This window comes from Aquarana catesbeiana, linkage group LG03 (assembly GCF_042186555.1).
Source record: "Aquarana catesbeiana isolate 2022-GZ linkage group LG03, ASM4218655v1, whole genome shotgun sequence".
Lineage (NCBI taxonomy): Eukaryota > Metazoa > Chordata > Amphibia > Anura > Ranidae > Aquarana > Aquarana catesbeiana.
Window position 1 is genome coordinate 742,400,610 of NC_133326.1, and position 20,046 is coordinate 742,420,655.

General features: G+C 44.4%; 2 protein-coding genes across 4 annotated transcripts in view; both read left to right on the forward strand.

Moving 5' to 3' along the window:
- LOC141133877 (NACHT, LRR and PYD domains-containing protein 3-like) overlaps positions 1-20,046 on the forward strand; it is a 225,850-nt gene that overhangs the window by 36,132 nt on the left and 169,672 nt on the right. For 2 of the 3 annotated variants that reach the window (XM_073623471.1, XM_073623470.1), the window contains exons 2-3: positions 1,855-1,922; positions 5,165-5,464. In XM_073623471.1, coding sequence (XP_073479572.1) covers positions 1,886-1,922; positions 5,165-5,464 — 337 coding nt within the window. In that variant the 5' untranslated portion in view covers positions 1,855-1,885. Of the gene's footprint in view, positions 1-1,854; positions 1,923-5,164; positions 5,465-20,046 lie in introns of those variants that run through there. The other variant, XM_073623472.1, reaches the window with a different exon arrangement.
- LOC141133874 (NACHT, LRR and PYD domains-containing protein 3-like) overlaps positions 1-20,046 on the forward strand; it is a gene marked incomplete in the record, with an annotated part of 735,962 nt that overhangs the window by 19,106 nt on the left and 696,810 nt on the right.

The following is a 20,046-nucleotide window of genomic DNA, read 5'->3' on the forward strand; positions in this document are numbered from 1 at the left end:
CGAGTCGAACATGAGTTCGACTCCAACTCGAAGCTCATCCCTATTAAGGATTAAGTCCATACGAAATGGTTGATTTTGGAGCAAAAAAGAAAACTCACCAACATAGCCGGTACCAGAATTTTAGGCGTCACAAGCCCAAAAAATTGGCAATCTCACAGGCGAGTGCGGGAACCAGGAAAAGTGAAGTCACACAAGGAGACTGTTACATAAAAAAGAAGATACTTTAAAGAATAAGAACTTCATAGGGTGGAGAGATCTATCTCACAGCCATTATATTACAGATAATTAAATTCAAAAAATTCAATGAAAACATTTCAATTGGTGATAAACACCTATGAAGTCTTCACTAAGCGGTGCATATAATCTGGGTGGGGAGAGAGTATGTTATCCAAATAGGAATTGAAGTCATGTGTAGATGGAAATAGTCCAAGGAACAATCCAAAGCCACATATAGATTCTATATAATGTATAAAGAGCATTTAGAGAGGCTTATTGTTAGAATGATTGAAACAACACCGATCTAATCCTAATGAGAGCAATCAAAAGAAACACCAACCTATTTGGGAGATCTCAAAGTTTAATGTCAGGATCACATCAAGAGGATTGGATATACTCAATAGGGATCAAGGCTTCAAGGAGTGTTCATAATAGAGTATTGCACAGAATCTCAGACAAACACCAGATCCACCAGGATTTGTGAACAAACATATCATTAGAAATGGTTCATACAGGAACACATCATAAGGGTCATACCAACGCATATAACAAAACACATACCAGCCAATCAACTCCATAGAGTGTCTCTCCACCACCATGCACGCTACCACAGGGAACATCTGAAAAATCAGTCCCCTTAAATACCATGAGATACACCTAATTCCTATCCGTTGAGATGTCATTAGCGTGCGCCGAGGTGCCACAAGATGACATCAACAGATACGACTCCAGACTGTGCATGTGGACATGAGCAGTACTGCACGACGATTTGTAACTGTGAAACACAAAGAACAAAGACGTCGGCCCCTCCACAAGTCTGATATCTGTGTGCGCCATCTAATGTATCTAACACAGAAGACAAGGAGATGGGGAATCACACACTCGCCCAAAAGAGATAGACCCCCAAAAACAACCAGAAGTCAGACATGGGGAGTAATGGCCCCTATTCATAAGGATTCAATCCAAAAATATAGGAATATCATTGAAAGATAAAGAGGGGATTATATTAATCTAGAAATAAAAAAATATATTAATCCATTAAATAGTATTAACTATATCAGTTCAATATCACAGTGTCCAGATAACCATTATTTATATAAAATTCTAACCCTACAGTATCACAGCATCCAAAATTTTCGGGGACCATAAGGCTAGAGCCACTGGCAGAATGGAAAGGAAAGAGAATAGGGACCTCCAATAAAATTAGCAAACAAAGATCTTGATAATTGTATGATGAGAGACAAGGATAGCACCACGAGGTCCTAGGGGATACCAATTGGTCCCATGGGATCAACGCCTACAAAAAAGGTCTGTAGGAGTTGACCTCATTAATCCCTGGGGGATTAAGAGTAGAAAGCTTTTAAATCCAGTAAGTCTCGGCCCTTAAGATAGCATTGTCCCAGTCGCCACCCCTAGGATTAGGGGGGACAACTTTCAATACAAAAAATGAAATCACTAAGTTATCAAATCTGTGATGTAAACCTATGTGTCTAGTGACTGGTGTCACAATTTTGCCAGAAGTCCATTTCAGATCTTCTCAGATTGGACAACTAGACAGCCAATCGTTATTCACATAAGGAAGCAAATTCCTGTTCATCGCACTACAAATTTGTTTATTATTGTTTGTGCTCCTTCCAGGTGATGTCATCTCCGGTCATCTCCTGATGTCATGGCGACCTCTTCCTCCTCATCCTCCTCCCCACAAGGTATGACTGCTGATCCTGACAATCCTTTCCAATGTTTTCCTCCATCTCACATCTCCAGAGATTGGAATTAGATGATAGGACATTTTATGTCTCAGTAGTCTGGACATTTCCTGTAGACATCTGGTCAGTCCACCCATTAGAAGAGTTCAGGAGCTTTCATCAATTCCACCATCACATTCCTGTATCTTCAGATTTTATTTATCATTGATGGAAATGATCTTCTGAGATGGTCTAATGATCCATAATGGCTGGAGGACCCCAAATTTTATGGTGATTTGTGTAGTGGTCGGGGGAATCCTTTGTCTATAATCCTGAGGAAAAAACAGCCCTGTGTTAAATCACAGATACTGCTGGGAGATTTGGGGGTAATCAGAGTTCTTAGTTCACACTGATCAGACGCATCATTATTCAGGGGGAAGGTTTCTTAAAGGATTTTTATTTTCTTTTAGTTAACCACTTAAGCCACACACCATTTTGCTGGCCAAAGACCAGAGCACTTTTTGCAATTCGGCACTGCATTGCTTTAACTGACAATTGCGCTGTCGTGAGACGTGGCTCCCAAACAAAATTGACGTCCTTTTTTTCCCACAAATAGAGCTTTCTTTTGGTGGCATTTGATCACCTCTGTGGTTTTTATTTTTTGCGCTATAAACAAAAATAGAGCAACAATTTTGAAAAAAAACACATTATTTTTTACTTTTTGCTATAATAAATATCCCCCAAAAATATATAAAAAAACATATTTTTTTTCCTCAGTGTAGGCCGATATGTATTCTACATATTTTTGGTAAAAAAAAAATCACAATAAGCATTTATTGATTGGTTTGCGCAAAAGTTATAGCGTCTACATAATAAGGGATAGTTTTATGGCATTTTTATTAATATTTTTTTTTACTAGTAATGGCGGAGATCTGCGATTTTTATCGTGACTGCAACATTATGGCAGACACATCGGACAATTTTGACACGTTTTTAGGACCATTGTAATTTTTACAGCGATCAGTACTATAAAATTGCACTGATTACTGTAAAAATGACACTGCAGAGAAGGGGTTAACCACTAGGGGGCTAGGGAGGGGTTAAGTGTGTCCTAGGGAGTTATTCTAACTGTGGGGGGCGTGGCTATGAGTGACACATCACTGATCACCGCTCCCGATCACAGGGAGCTGTGATCAGTGACAGTGTCACTAGGCAGAATGGGGAGATGCTTGATTACATTAGCATCACCCCGTTCTTCCTCTCCATGAGACGATTGCGGGTATCCCCGCGGATATCGAGTCCGTGGGACCCACGATTCTACTCACGGAGCTTGCAGCGGGAGCGTGCCCACGCGATGGCATGGCGGCAAATTCAAAGGGACGTACAGGTATGCCCATTTGCGCAGCCGTGCCATTCTGCCGACGTATAAGTATATGCAGCGGTCAGGAACCAGTTAACTATGAAACAATCAATAAACATGATGTTTAAAATCCCTACATATACATTTGGAGGTCTATATATAAAATAAAAATATTATGAGTTTGTGTCATTTCTACAACCATCACTGATAATCCCCGTAATTTGTCTAACAGGTTTACTTCCTATGATCATCAGCTCCATCTAGTGGCCATAATACAGTATTTTCTTGAAATACCTAAACCAGTAATATATGACATTATGGCCACTAGATGGAGCTGAAGATTATAGGAAATAAACATATTACACACATAATGTGAATTATTCATCAGGTGAATATTTTAATAAATAGCCCCCTAATAATTTTTTATATTTTTTTTAAAAAATAGCACCCAATATTCATTTATCTGAGAGGTACCTTTCCACTATAGAGGCAATCGTGAGATTACCACAGGGAAATCAATCTCCTCATAGGATAATGTACATATAGACATATTGGGGGATTATTTCCCTTCCCTTCTATGTACTCTTATTAGAATTCCCAGCTGCCAGTACAGACTTGCAGTGCCTTGAAAAAGTATTCATACCCCTTGAAATTTTCCAAATTTTGTCATGTAACAACCAAAAACCTAAATGTATTTTATTGGGATTTTATGTGATAGACCAACAAAAGTGGACATTAATTGTGAAGTTAAAGGAAAATGATAAATGGTTTTCAAAATTTTTTACAAATATGTAAAAGTGTGGGGGGGGCATTTGTATTCAGCCCCCTTTACTCTGATACCCCTAACTAAAATCTAGTGCAACCAATTGCCTTCAGAAGTCACCTAATTAGTAAATAGAGTCCACCTGTGTTTAATTTAATCTCTGTATAAATACAGCTGTTCTGTGAAGCCCTCAGAGGTTTCTTAGAGAACCTTAGTGAACAAACAGCATCATGAAGGCCAAGGAACACACCAGACAGCTCAAGGATAAAGTTGTGGAGAAGTATAAAGCAGGGTTAGGTTATAAAAAAATCTCCCAAGCTTTGAACATCTCACAGAGCTCTGTTCAATCCATCATTGGAAAATAGAAAGAGTATGGCACAACTGCAAACCTACCAAGACATGGCCGTCCACCTAAACTGACCGGCCGGGCAAGGAGAGCATTCATCAGAGAAGAGCCAAGAGGTCCATGGTAACGCTGGAGGAGCTGCAGAGATCCACATGTGGAAGAAGGTGATCTGGTCAGATGAGACCAAAATTGAACTTTTTGGCCTAAAAACAAAACGCTATGTGTGGCGGAAAATGAACACTACACATCACCCTGAACACACCATCCCCACTGTGAAACATGGTGGTGGCAGCATCATGTGGTGGAGACGCTTTTCTTCAGCAGGGACAGGGAAGCTGGTTAGAGTTGACGGGAAGATGGATGGAGACAAATACAGGACAATCTTAGAAGAAAACCTGTTAGAGTCTGCAAAAGACTTGAGACTGGGGAGGAGGTTCACCTTCCAGCAGGACAACGACCCAAAACATACAGCCAGAGCTACAATGGAATGGTTTAGATCAAAGCAAACAAAACAAAGTATTGACTCGGCATAATACAAATGCTCCCCACACTTTTCACATATTTATTTGTATCATTTATCATTTTCCTTCCACTTCACAATTATGTGACACTTTGTGTTGGTCTATCACATAAAATCCCAATAAAATACATTTACGTTTTTGGATGTAACATGACAAAATGTGAAAAATTTCAAGGGGTATGAATACTTCTTCAAGGCACTGTATCTGCTGTCATGTGTCGGAAATCATCCAATCAGAATGAATGTTTATAGCTGTTGCTTGTCCTCTTTGCAGGGTCGGCTCCTGGTGTCCTGGGAAAGGTCTCACAAACCCCCGGGGATCTTATCATAGATTCTCTGGAGGATCTGAAAGGATGTGACTTTAAGAGATTTAGGAACAAATTGTCTGATTTCTCTTATGAAGATAAACGTCCCATCCCCCGAGGAAGACTAGAAAAAGCAGACTGGGCCACCACCAAGGACCTCCTGATAGACAAATATGGAGAAGAGGCTCTGGATGTCACCATTCGTGTCTTTGAAGTCATCGATCTAAAGGGACCCGCAAATGACCTCAAGGAGAGGAGAGCACAAAATGGTGAATTCCCGTTCATAATGTCCATTTTATACCAATTCCTGATCAATATCTGTGTGAGGAAGAACTAGTAGTGTCATCCTGGAAAAGCCAGTGACTAATCAGGAGCTTCCAACTGGATGATCCCCTTCCCACTGACACTACGCACTTAGGAGGCCTCACGGAAATATACATACAGGATCCATTATATAATACATTGTATACAAACAGAATACATTATATAATACATTGTATACATACAGGATCCATTATATAATGCATTGTATACAAACAGAATACATTATATAATACATTGTATACATACAGGATCCATTATATAATACATTGTATACAAACAGAATACATTATATAATACATTGTATACATACAGAATACATTATATAATACATTGTATACATACAGGATCTATATTATAAGACATTGTATACATACAGGATCCATTAAGTAATACATAGTATACATACAGGATATATTATATAATACATTGTATACATATAGGATCCATTATATAATACATCGTATACATACAGGATATATTATATAATACATTGTATACATACAGGATATATTATATAATACATTGTATACATACAGAATACATTATATAATACATTGTATACATACAGGATATATTATATAATACATTGCATACATACAGGATATATTATATAATACATTGTATACATACAGGATATATTATATAATACATTGTATATATACAGGATCCATTATATAATACATTGTATACATACAGGATATATTATATAATACATTGTATACATACAGGATACATTATATAATACATTGTATACATACAGGATATATTATATAATACATTGTATATATACAGGATCCATTATATAATACATTTTATACATACAGGATCCATTTTATAATACATTGTATACATACAGGATATAATATATAATACATTGTATACATACAGGATATATTATATAATACATTGTATACATACAGGATCCATTATATAATACATTGTGTATATATAGCACTTACCCCCGAAGGAGCTGCTGATAATTAATTGGGCCTGTACTCTGCTTTTCCACCCCCAAAGAATTGGCTCAACCCACTTGACACAGCTGTGTAACAGTGTTGGTGTGAAACCCAAGAGCAAGGAACAACCCAACAATAGCAATATATATTGTACCTCTATCGTTACCTGGGTATCCGTCACTCCACCTGCTAAATCAAAATAAACAATGTCTCACAACAATTATACTTTAACCAGACTGTAAGTTTACTGAAGGCTGGTCTAAAACAGTAATTACAATAGCAATTCTGTTGCACAGATTTAGACCAATAATAAACTAGGTGCATGTAAATAATTATTACTCAAAGAGTGATGCATGCAGGCATGCCCCAGAGTGGGACGATGCTCAGTGTGGTATATCCTTGACACTGTTAGCGAAATTTGGTTGTACGCAAAGCACACAGCCAAATCTCCTGTTTCTAATCATAATAACAATTTTGTCTAATGATATAATACCAATGCATCTCACCTTTTGATCGTATCCATCCTCTGGTGTGTGCCCCAGCCATCCAACTAGACAAATAATCACATCCTCCTGCTTCCGGTTCCACAAACCCACTGCTAGCCAGCCTGTCTCAGCTGTCTGAGTGAGCCACTTTATTAGCATATCAATAGCAAGTCCCAAAGCTTGAGGGTTGGGCTTCCAACAGCCAAACACACCTCTTACAAAGCTTATGACCTCACAGGATGTAAGTGACCATATAAGGATTTAACAACAGAACACAAAACAACCAATTACTACAGGACATGATACAATATACTAAATGACGATGACTAAAGTTCCTCATGCATGGGAGATTATCTGCAAATGTACGTCATGGCACCCCAAACATGTTGATCAGGCATACCAGGGGTGACAAGAGCAAAACACCTCTAAACCGATAATGTCTTTGCAGAGTGAACGCATCCCCACCAGACGATCGTTCTGTGCATTGCACAGGGGCCCTTTTGCTGGCGGACATGCCCTCTCTCCACAAACACCTCTCTCCAAACACCAGGAAGTTTTCCACTACCTAACAGGTCTCAGCCAGCGTCGATCTGCCCCAGTCAGCTCTTTAGAGCGGGCTGTGGTTGAACACACACTGGGAGACTTATGACAACACATTAATATAAAATTTTCCACAACAACACTGAACACTTCCCACTCCCGATGCAGCCGCCCAGGCACACTCCAAATTTGCTGTACACTATACAGTACCAAATAACAGTGCAATACAGTACATATGCTCAAGGGCCCCCCTAGGCTGCAACGCAGTACTTAGAGTATGCAGCAGAACAAAAGGCCTTATACTGAATAATAGAGTCTCCTTTCTTCCCCTAGCTCATTAGACTGCAGTATTTGTAATCCAGTGAGTAAGCAAGTGTTAAGATCAGATAAAGAGTGGCTGGTAAACTGCAAACTTGGCTGGGTAAAACTCATGCAAACCCTTTCCTTTATGAAGGGTACAACCGGACACTTGCCGTTGTGTAGAAGGCTCAGGGCCTGGCTGGACACAGTCTATAACAGTGAAACTGGGCTGTAGAACTACAGGCCTCAGCAACACTCCGGCTAGTCTGTAAAGCGGCAAAGTAAAGTATAAGTTGTGGGCGACAGCCCTCTCGCCACATCGGGCCTGGACAACTGTGCTGCTCCCCTTCCACGATCTCAGTCCTGCTCCAAGTTGGTTCCGTCACACCGCACTGCTCTGTCAGATGACTGGTGGCTGTGTTGCTGGACTCCTTCAGTTGTCTGGATCCTCTGATCCGATCACGCGCTGTCCCAGCACTCTGTGTTCAAAGCCTCTCCGGATGCTTCAACTCTACTCTGCGCCAAGCAGGCCACGGCTCTTCCGAGCACACCCACACAGGTCCCTGCAGACAGGTCTCACATCCCGGGAAAAAGAGCCCAACATGTGCCACACATGTCTATTTTGTAACGCTACCCACCAGGCAATTCTGCAACTTGGCCTTGTGGGTAGGTAAGTGGGGCACTGTGGGTAAGCAAGTCTTTTACAGATACATTTTTAAGTCACTTTCTGCTTATGCTTTGCTCCATGCTCTTATGTGAAAACAAAGTCTTGTTCATATTGGATGAGATGAACACTAGAGGGAGCCAACCACTTATCTAACAGCATTACATATTGCATAGCATTAGATGGCAAACACTCCAGCGCTACATATACATACAGGATATATTATATAATACATTGTATACATACAGGATATATTATATAATACATTGTATACATACAGGATCCATTATATAATACATTGTATACATACAGGATCTATTATATAATACATTGTATACATACAGGATATATTATATAATACATTGTATACATACAGGATATATTATGTAATATATTGTATACATACAGAATTCATTACATACAGGATCCATGATATACTACATTCATAATATATTATATAGAACGCACACAACAAAAAACAAAATTGCCCATGGGACTTTTAAAGAGTACACCTCAAGACGTGAAAAGTACAATTTGTAAACGATTTACTAACAAACATTTAAAAACCACATGTAATACAGAAAGAAGAAAATATATTAAGCATCAACATATTGATATTCAGGTCTCATGGAAAGGTTTATTACATGAATATAAAACGTATCAATATGTTGATGCTATATAGGGATACAGAAAGAAGAAAATATATTAAGCATCAACATATTGATATCCAGGTCTCATGGAAAGGTTTATTACATGAATATAAAACGTATCAATATGTTGATGCTTAATATATTTTCTTCTTTCTGTATTACATGTGGTTTTTAAATGTTTGTTAATAAATCATTAACAAATTTTACTTTTCACGTCTTGAGGTGTACTCTTTAAAAGTCCCATGGGCAATTTTGTTTTTTGTTGTGTGCGTATTATATAATATATCATGAATGTATTATATAATGGATCCTGTATGTACACAATGTATTATATAATATATCCTGTATGTACACGATGTATTATATAATATATCCTGTATGTATACAATGTATTATGTAATGGATCCTGTATGTATACAATGTATTATATAACGGATCCTGTATGTATACAATGTATTATATAATATATCATGAATGTATTATATAATGGATCCTGTATGTATACAATGTATTATACAATATATCCTGTATGTATACAATGTATTATATAATATATCCTGTATGTATACAATGTATTATGTAATGGATCCTGTATGTATACAATGTATTATATAATGGATCCTGTATGTATACAATGTATTACATAATGTATTCTGTATGTACACAATGTATTATACAGTACCTGACCGCGAGATTGTGTTTCCAGCGCGATACCATCGCGCTGGTTCTCGGCGACAGGGTACTGTGAATGTCGCGCTGGCTCGCTCATCGGGAAAGGAAAACGTTGTTTTCCTCCCGCGATGAGTGACAGGCAGCGCTGACAGCTGTCTAGTATGAATCCTGAGGCGGGAACACCGCGCCAAATTTTAAATGAAAAAACCGGCGTGGGTTCCCCCCTCGGGGGCATACCAGGCCCTTAGGTCTGGCATGGATTGTAAGGGGAACCCCCCTATGCCGAAAAATCGGCGTGGGGGTCTCCCCCAAATCCATACCAGACCCTTATCCGAGCACGCAGCCCGGCCGGCCAGGAAGGGGGGTGGGGACGAGCGAGCGCCCCCCCCCCTCCTGAGCCGTACCAGGCCGCACGCCCTCAACATGGGGGGGTGGGTGCCTTGGGGGAGGGGGGCGCCCCGCGGCCCCCCCACCCCAAAGCACCTTGTCCCCATGTTGATGAGGACAAGGGCCTCTTCCCGACAACCCTGGCCGTTGGTTGTCGGGGTCTGCGGGCGGGGGGCTTATCGGAATCCGGGAGCCCCCTTTAATAAGGGGGCCCCCAGATCCCGGCCCCCCACCCTGTGTGAATGAGTTTGGGGTACATGGTACCCCTACCCATTCACCTAGGCAAAAGTGTCAATATAAAAAAACACACTACACAGGTTTTAAGAATAATTTATTAGTCAGCTCCGGGGTCTTCTTCCGACTTCGGGGGGTCTCCTTCCGACTTCTCCCGGTGTTCGGCCTCTTCTCCTGGGCCCCGCCGCTATCTTCTTCCAGCTCTATTGCCAGCGAGGGGCCCGGTCTGCTGCCGCTGTCTTGTCGCCGCTGTCTCGCCGCCGCTGTCTCTCCGCTTCTTCTCTTCTTTTCTTCTTCCCCGATGTTGACACGACGCTCTCTCCGACTCGAATGCTGTGTGCGAGCTGCGGAGCCATTTATATAGGCGGTAACCCCGCCCCCTTACGACGTCATGGTCCCAGCATGCGCAGGGACTCTGGCGTCATAAGGGGGCGTGGCCCCAGAGTCCCTGCGCATGCTGGGACCATGACGTCGTAAGGGGGCGGGGTTACCGCCTATATAAATGGCTCCGCAGCTCGCACACAGCATTCGAGCCAGAGAGAGCGTCGTGTCAACATCGGGGAAGAAGAAAAGAAGAGAAGAAGCGGAGAGGCGGCGGCGGCGGCGAGACAGCGGCGACAAGACAGCGGCAGCAGACCGGGCCCCTCGCTGGCAATAGAGCTGGAAGAAGATAGCGGCGGGGCCCGGGAGAAGAGGCCGAACACCGGGAGAAATCGGAAGGAGGCCCCCCGAAGTCGGAAGAAGACCCCGGAGCTGACTAATAAATTATTCTTAAAACCTGTGTAGTGTGTTTTTTTTATATTGACACTTTTGCCTAGGTGAATGGGTAGGGGTACCATGTACCCCAAACTCATTCACACAGGGTGGGGGGCCGGGATCTGGGGGCCCCCTTATTAAGGGGGGCTCCCGGATTCCGATAAGCCCCCCGCCCGCAGACCCCGACAACCAACGGCCAGGGTTGTCGGGAAGAGGCCCTTGTCCTCATCAACATGGGGACAAGGTGCTTTGGGGTGGGGGGGCCGCAGGGCGCCCCCCTCCCCCAAGGCACCCACCCCCCCATGTTGAGGGCGTGCGGCCTGGTACGGCTTAGGAGGGGGGGGGGCCGCCCGCTCGTCCCCACCCCTCTTCCTGGCCGGCCGGGCTGCGTGCTCGGATCGGGGTCTGGTATGGATTTGGGGGGGACCCCCACGCCGATTTTTCGGCATAGGGGGTTCCCCTTACAATCCATGCCAGACCTAAGGGCCTGGTATGCCCCCGAGGGGGGAACCCACGCCGGCTTTTTCATTTAAAATTTGGCGCGGTGTTCCCGCCTCAGGATTCATACTAGACAGCTGTCAGCACTGTCTGTCACTCATCGCGGGAGGAAAACAACGTTTTCCTTTCCCGATGAGTGAGCCATCTCGGCGCTGGCCCCTGCGACGGGGCTCGTAGGTGTCAAATCTCGCCGAGAAGTGCGGCGAGATTGACACAATATCACGGTCACCTGCTGTATAATGGATCCTGTATGTATACAATGTATTATATAATGGATCCTGTAGGTATACAATGTATTATAGAATGTATCCTGTATGTATACAATGCATTATATAATGGATCCTGTATAGGGATGAGCTTCGCGTTCGGGTCCGACTTGAACATTTTTACGGCCCATAATTCACTGCGGCATCGCAGTGCATTGCTGGCTGATGATTGGGCAAGCATGCACTATGACCCGCATGCTTGGCCAATCACAGCACCGTCAGTAGAGCGAGCTGTAATTGGCTAAAGCCAGGGTGGCTTTGGCCAATTATGGCTCAGGGGGTTTAGAACACGCCCCACACTATATGAGGCCGCCTGCACGGCGGCCCTGTGTAGTGTGTTCCGGCATGCTTAGAGAGAGAGAGAGAGACAGTGTCATTTCATTTGAGTTAGATAGATTAGGCAGGACAGTCAGTGAGTTAGCTGCACTTACAGTGTATTGTGTATATTATGCATCCCAGGTGTTGTGTGTATATATATATATATATATATATATATATATATATACTGTATTCAGTTTAGCTAGATCCGATCCTGTTATCTTCCTACTGACAGGCAGGCTTGTCTTGATACAGTATTTACAGCTACCTGAAGAAAATTGCTGGTGTTCTTTTGATCCTATTAGTACCACAGTCAGGCAGCTAGACTATTTACAGTTAGTGTAGTGCGTCCTCCTCACAGTGTTCAGTTAAAGCTACAAGTTAGTTTAGTGTGACCTCTGCACAGTGTTCAGCTAAAACTACAAGTTAGTGTAGTGCGTCCTCCTCACAGTGTTCAGCTAACGCTACAAGTTAGTTTAGTGTGACCTCCTCACAGTGTTCAGCTAAAGCTACAAGTTAGTGCAGTGTGTCCTCCTCAGTGTTCAGCTAAAGCTACAAGTTAGTGTAGTGCGACCTCTGCACAGTGTTCAGCTAATGCTACAAGTTAGTGTAATGCGTCCTCTGAACAGTGTTCAGCTAAAGCTACAAGTTAGTGTAGTGCGACCTCTGCACAGTGTTCAGCTAAAGCTACAAGTTATTTTAGTGCGTCCTCCTCACAGTGTTCAGCTAAAACTACAAGTTAGTGTAGTGCGACCTCTACACAGTGTTCAGCTAAAGCTACAAGTTAAGGTAGTGCGTCCTCCTCACAGTGTTCAGCTAAAGCTACAAGTTAGTTTAGTGCGTCCTCCTCACAGTGTTCAGCTAAAACTACAAGTTAGTGTAGTGCGACCTCTGCACAGTGTTCAGCTAAAGCTACAAGTTAGTGTAGTGCGTCCTCCTCACAGTGTTCAGCTAAAGCTACAAGTTAGTTTAGTGTGACCTCTGCACAGTGTTCAGCTAAAGCTACAAGTTAGGGTAGTGCGTCCTCCTCACAGTGTTCAGCTAAAGCTACAAGTTAGTGTAGTGCATCCTTCTCACAGTGTTCAGCTAAAACTACAAGTTAGTGTAGTGCGACCTCTGCACAGTGTTCAGCTAAAGCTACAAGTTAGTGTAGTGTGACCTCTGCACAGTGTTCAGCTAAAGCTACAAGTTAGTGTAGTGTGTCCTCACAGTGTTCAGCTAAAGCTACAAGTTAGTGTAGTGCGTCCTCCTCACAGTGTTCAGCTAAAGCTACAAGTTAGTGTAGTGTGTCCTCACAGTGTTCAGCTAAAACTACAAGTTAGTTTTTTGTGAGCTCTGCACAGTGTTCAGCTAAAGCTACCTGTAGAAGGTTGGTGGTGTTTTCCTGATCCTATCACTACCGCAGGCAGCTAAATAAGCTACAAGTTAGTTTTTTGCGAGCTCTGCACAGTGTTCAGCTAAAGCTACCTGTAGAAGGTTGGTGGTGTTCTCATACTACAGGCAGGCAGTTGATTTTGCTAGCTGCAGTATCAGTATATATATATATATATATATATATATATATATATATATATATATATATATACTGATACTGCAGCTAGCAAAATCAGCTGCCTGCCTGTAGTATGAGAACACCACTAATATATATATATATATATATATATATATATATATATATATATATATATATATATATATCCCAGCTTAGTGCAGCTACAATCCATTAGTATGTCTGGAAGGCCAACAAGGAGAGGCAGACAGTCACAAGCCAATAAAAGAGGGCAAGCAGGCTCTGTGTCTAGAGGCAACAGTGCTGGCCGTGGAGACGGTGCATCCTCATCAGCACGTTGCCGTGGGACACGCTTGGCCTTTTTTTCGGCAGCTGGCCGTGTTGAGCCGCAACATGCGGAAGACTTGGTCGAGTGGATGACCAAGCCGTCCTCATCCTCCTCATCCTCTCTCACCCATGCTCAGGGTACTTTGTCTGGCAAAGCAGCTGCCAACGCGCCCTCTTCCCTCGGCTCAATGGCATTAGTGACTCCTTCCCTAGCCCCACCATGTCCTCCTGAGGAGTCCCTCAAACTGTTTGACCACAGTGTTGGGTACATGTTCCAGGAGGATGCCCAGCGTTTTGAAGGCTCTGATGATGATACTGAGCTAGATGAAGGCAGTAACGTGAGCACGGATAGAGGGGGTGCCCAAGAAGGACAGCAATCTGGCAGTCATGCTCCCCCTGCTGCAGCATACTGCCAGGTTTTCTCCAGTGATGAGGAGGGAGGGGATGATGAGGTCACTGACTCAACGTGGGTGCCTGATAGGAGAGAGGAGGAGGAGGAGAAGGAACATCACCAACGAGGCAGGATGCCCTCCAGGGGCCAGCCTAAGAGCAGCACACTGACTGCATCACACCCCAAAGCTCCGCATGTGCAGGGCACTGCTGTCTCTGCGTGTTATTCCAAAAGTTCTTTGGTGTGGGCCTTTTTTGAGACGAGTGCATCAGATCGCACCGCTGCTTTTTGCAACATATGTCTCAAGCGTATCTCACGTGGCCAAAACATCTCCCGCTTGGGCACCACATGCTTGACCAGACATATGTTGACATGCCATGCAGTTCGTTGGCAAGCGTATCTAAAAGACCCACACCAAAGAACAAAGAGGACCTCTCCTTGCTCCTCACCAGCTGAGATCTCCAACCCCACTATACCTTCAGTCCTCTCTGAGACCTGCACTGAGAGGAATGAAGGTGTAGAATTAGGTGTGTCACAGCCAAGTACTTGTGGGCAATCTGCTTTCGGTACACCGACATCAGATTGTACCAGGCAAATTTCCCTGCCCCAGCTGCTGCACCGCCGAAAGAAGTTTGCTCCCAGCCATCCACATGCTCAGCGGTTGAATGCTAGCTTGGCAAAATTGCTAGCACTTCAACTGCTGCCTTTTCAGTTGGTAGACTCTGCCCCCTTCCATGAGTTTGTGGAATGTGCGGTTCCTCAGTGGCAGGTACCCAAGCGCCACTTTTTCTCATGGAAGGCGATTCCGGCTCTCTACCGGCATGTGGAAGGCAATGTCCATGCCTCACTGGACAGGGCGGTCAGTGGTAAGGTGCATATTACCGCTGACTCGTGGTCCAGCAGGCATGGACAGGGACGTTACCTAAGTTTCACTACGCATTGGGTGACTCTGCTGGCAGCTGGGAAGGATGCAGGACAAGGTGCAGTAGTGTTGGAGGTTGTTCCGCCACCATGCCTCCAAAATGCCACTACTGATTGTGACACACCTCTATCCTCCACCCCCTCCTCTTCTTCTTCATCAATGGCCTCTTCCTGTGCTTTGTCCTCGGAACCAGCGGTGCTCCGTAGCCATTCAAGGGGCTACGCAAGTATGCAGGCCAAAAGATGCCATGCGGTGCTTGAGCTGGTGTGTTTGGGGGACAGGAGCCACACTGGGGCAGAGGTTCTGTCAGCTCTGCAGGGGCAGGTTCAGAGGTGGTTGACGCCATGCCAACTTAAGGCAGGAATGGTGGTTTGCTACAATGGCACCAACCTCCTCTCTGCCCTCCGACAGGGACAAATGACCCATGTGCCCTGTTTGGCTCACGTCCTTAACTTGGTGGTGCAGCGGTTCTTGGGCAGGTACCCGGGCTTACAGGATGTCCTGAGGCAGGCCAGGAAAGTCTGTGTGCATTTCTGCCCGTCCTATAATACCAGTGCTCGGCTGGCAGACCTCCAAAAGGAGTTTAACCTGCCCAAGAACCGCCTAATCTGTGACATGCCCACCAGGTGGAACTCAACGTTGGCCATGCTTCAGCGGCTGCACACACAGCAGAGGGCCATCAATGAGTACCTGTATGACTATGGCACCAGGACAGGGTCAGGGGAGCTTGTTTTTTTTCCCCACGCCAGTGGGCCATGATCAAGGCTGCATGCACTGTCCTGTCACCATTTGAGGAGGCCACGAGGATGGTGAGCAGTGACAGTGCATGCATCAGTGACACTGTCCCCCTTGTCCACCTGTTGGAGCACACACTGCGTGGAATAATGGACAGGGCACTTGAGGCAGAACAGAGGCAGGAAGAGGAGGACTTCCTTAGCTCTCAAGGCCCCCTTTATCCACGCAGTGTTCCTGCGTGCCTGCCGATCACATAGGAAGAGGAGGAGGAGGAGGATTGTGTCAGTATGGAGGTGGAGCCTGGCACTCAGCATCAGCAGCAGTCTTTAAGGGATCAGTCCCAAGAAACACATGGACTTGTATGTGGCTGGGAGGAGGTGGCTGCGGACCATGTCGTCCTTAGTGACCCAGAGGACTCCGGACCGAATGCCTCAGCAAACCTACACTGCATGACCTCCCTGATCCTGCAAAGCCTGCGTAAGGATCCTCATATTTGTGGTATCAAGGAGAAGGACCAATACTGGCTGGCAACCCTCCTTGATCCATGTTACAAGGGTAAGGTTGCAGACCTTATCTTGCCATTGCAGAGGGAGCAGAGGATGAAACATCTTCGGGAGGCCTTGCAGAAAGGTCTGTGCAAAGCATTCCCAGAGACTGGGAGGTTACAAACTCCTGTTTCTGGACATCGTGTTGCTGAGGCTTCGGCTGGTCAAAGAAGGAGTGGTGAAGAAGGTGGCCGTCTGACCGATGCGTTTAGACAATTTTTTAGTCCGCAGCCCCAAGGTATGATCGGTTCCAGCAACCATCGCCAGCGTCTGTTTTAAATGGTGCAGGAACACCTAGGGGCAAGATCTGACTTGGACACCTTTCCCACCGAAAATCCTCTGGGTTACTGGGTCTTGAGGATGGATCACTGGCCAGAGCTTGCACAGTATGCAATTGAGCTACTGGCCTGTCCTGCATCCAGCATTCTTTCAGAACGCACATTCAGTGCTGCTGGAGGCTTTGTAACCGATCACAGGGTGCGTCTGTCCACCGACTAGGTCGATCAACTGACCTCCATAAAAATGAATCGGTCTTGGATCACCACCAGCTACCAAGCACCTGATGCTGATGTAACCGAATAATTTTTTTTGAAATCTCAGATCCCTTCAAAGACTGCCTATGCTGATGCTGAGTGACTATCCTGAGTAATTAATCTCTTCCTCCTCAATGATCACGCTGATAGCTTGTAAGAACATTTTTGGTTCTGGGCGCCGCCACCAGTGCCTAAGGCCAAATTTTTCAGCCCCTGTTTAACAGGGGCATGTAATTACAATTTTTAATGCAATACTTTGCAGCAGGGCTCGTTCCTACGTTCCAACTAGAGTATCTGTGAGGGGTTGCAGTGTTGTGGCACCAGCACCAGTGCCTAAGGCCCAATTTTTCAGCCCCTGTTCAACAGGGGCATGTAATTACAATTCTTGATCTAATATTTCACAGCAGGGCCCATTTCTGCGCCCACCAAGTGTAACTGTGAGGATTTACAGTGTTGTGGCACCAGCACCACCACCACCATCACCAAAGGCCCAATTTTTCTGACCCTGTTCAACAGGGGCATGTAATTAGAATTCTTGATCTAATATTTCACAGCAGGGCCCTGTGAGGGCTTACAGTGTTGTGGCCACAACAACACCTAAGGCCCAAATTTCTGCTGAGTATATAGGGCAGGCCCCTACTTTCAAACATCCAACTTACAAACGACTCCTACTTGCAAACGGAAGGAGACAACAGGAAGTGAGATGAAATCTCTCTCTCTAAGAGTTAATATGGGAAAAACATTTCTCCTTTCCACTGATGCTTTCCAATCCTTGTTCCACAAAAAACCCCAAATTTTCAAAAAACATTTGTCATTGGGACAAAAAGTGAGGTGAAATCTTCTGAAGAGGAGGAAAGACAGCAAAACAAATGTCACAGGGGTGATAACCCTTCCCTATGTTTTCCAAAAAGCTTAAAAAAGATTTTTTGGCTGGAGCTAAACACGTTAAAAATGTACCTGTTCAAAATTACAAACAGATTCTACTTAACAACAAACCTACAGTCCCTGTCTTGTTTGCACCACCTGTATACTGCTGTTCAGAATATATATGGCCTGGTGGTCCCACACCTTTCCTTATTTTAATTTGGGTGCAGGGTTCCCCTTAATGTCCATACAAGACCCAAAGGGCCTGGTAATGGACTGGGGGGTACCCATGCCGTTTGTCTCACTGATTTTCATCCATATTGCCAGGACCCGACATTACATTAAAGCCGCAAGCAGTTTTAAATGACTTTTTTTTTCCTTTCAAAATGACATTTTGTGCAGGGACTGTTCTAAGCAGGGGAAACATGCGCCACTTTACAGGCATACTATAGACACCCCCCAGGTACGATATTTAAAGGAATATTTCACTTTTTTTTTTTACTTTAAGCATCATTAAAATCACTGCTCCCGAAAAAACGTCAGTTTTTAAAAGTTTTTTTTGCATTGATATATATCCCCTGGGGCAGGACACGGGTCCCCAAACCCTTTTTAGTACAATACCATGCAAATTAGCCTTTAAAATGAGCACTTTTGATTTTGAACGTTCAAGTCCCATAGACGTCAAGGGGGTTCTAACGTTCGTGCAAATTTTTGGTCCGTTCGCAGGTTCTGGTGCGAACCGAACCGGGGTGTTCGGCTCATCCCTATACACAGAATGCTGTAGAGCAGACACTGGCCCTACAGGGATGCGTGTGCACGCCTGTGCATGCGCGCGCGTGCATGATAGCGCCCGCGGCCGCACACCAATGAGCCTGGGACACCAATTACTGGCAGGATCTTCCTGACATTGCCCCCCCAAGGGGCAGCCTCCAGATGCATCTTTGGGCAAATTTTTCAGGATGGGACCTTTTTGAATGTTTGCAACAGACTTTCAGCGTGGATATTACCCTCGGGCTCCCAAGAATTCTCTTTGGGTCCAAACCCCCTCCATTTTATCAGGAATTGATCCCGATTACCTCTCCTCCTGTAGTCCAAGATAGACTCTGCCTCAAATTCCTCCTCACCATCTACCAGAACTGGATCAGGGGAATCCATACTTTGACCTGGAAATGGATTGAAAATGGAGGGTTTTAGTAAAGATATATGAAATACTGGGTGAACCTTTAATAAGTCAGGAAGTTCTAGTTCATATGCCACCTCATTAATCTTCCGTCTGACAGGGAATGGCCCCAAGAATTTGGGACCCAATTTCTTTGAAGGGCAGGCCAACCTAAGGTTCACCGTGGATAACCATACCCGGTCACCGGGTGCAAGTAACAGCTCGCCTCACCTTTTCTTATCAAAAGTTATTTTGTTGTGTTCCTGGGTCCTGTTAATGGTTTTCTGCAGAATTTGATTATTGGAGGCAAATAAATTTTATTTTTCCTGAACTGCTGGTACTGTACATTCAGGGAGGAAATTAGGTAAGAATAAAGGATGGAAGCCATAATTTACAAAAAATGGAGTCTGTTTGACAGCGGAGTGAATGGAATTGTTGTAGGTGAATTCAGCCAATGGAAGCACAAAAATCCAGTCATCTTGGGCAAAAGAAGAGAAACAGCGTAGGTATTGTTCGAGAGTTGGGTTTGTTCTCTCTGTTTGCCCATTGCTCTGAGGATGATAGGCAGAGGAGAATGATAGCTCAATATTCAGAGTTTTGCACAGAGACCTCCAAAATCGGGAGGTAAACTGTACCCCCCGATCTGAGATGATATTGGCTGGCACCCTGTGGAGTCTGATGACTTCTTTGATGAACACTTGTGCTGTTTCTGAAGCCGAGGGGGTACCCTTCATTGGAACAAAATGGGCCATCTTTGACAGTCGATCTACAATCACAAAGACGGTGGTATAGCCCCCCGCCGGAGGTAGCTCGAC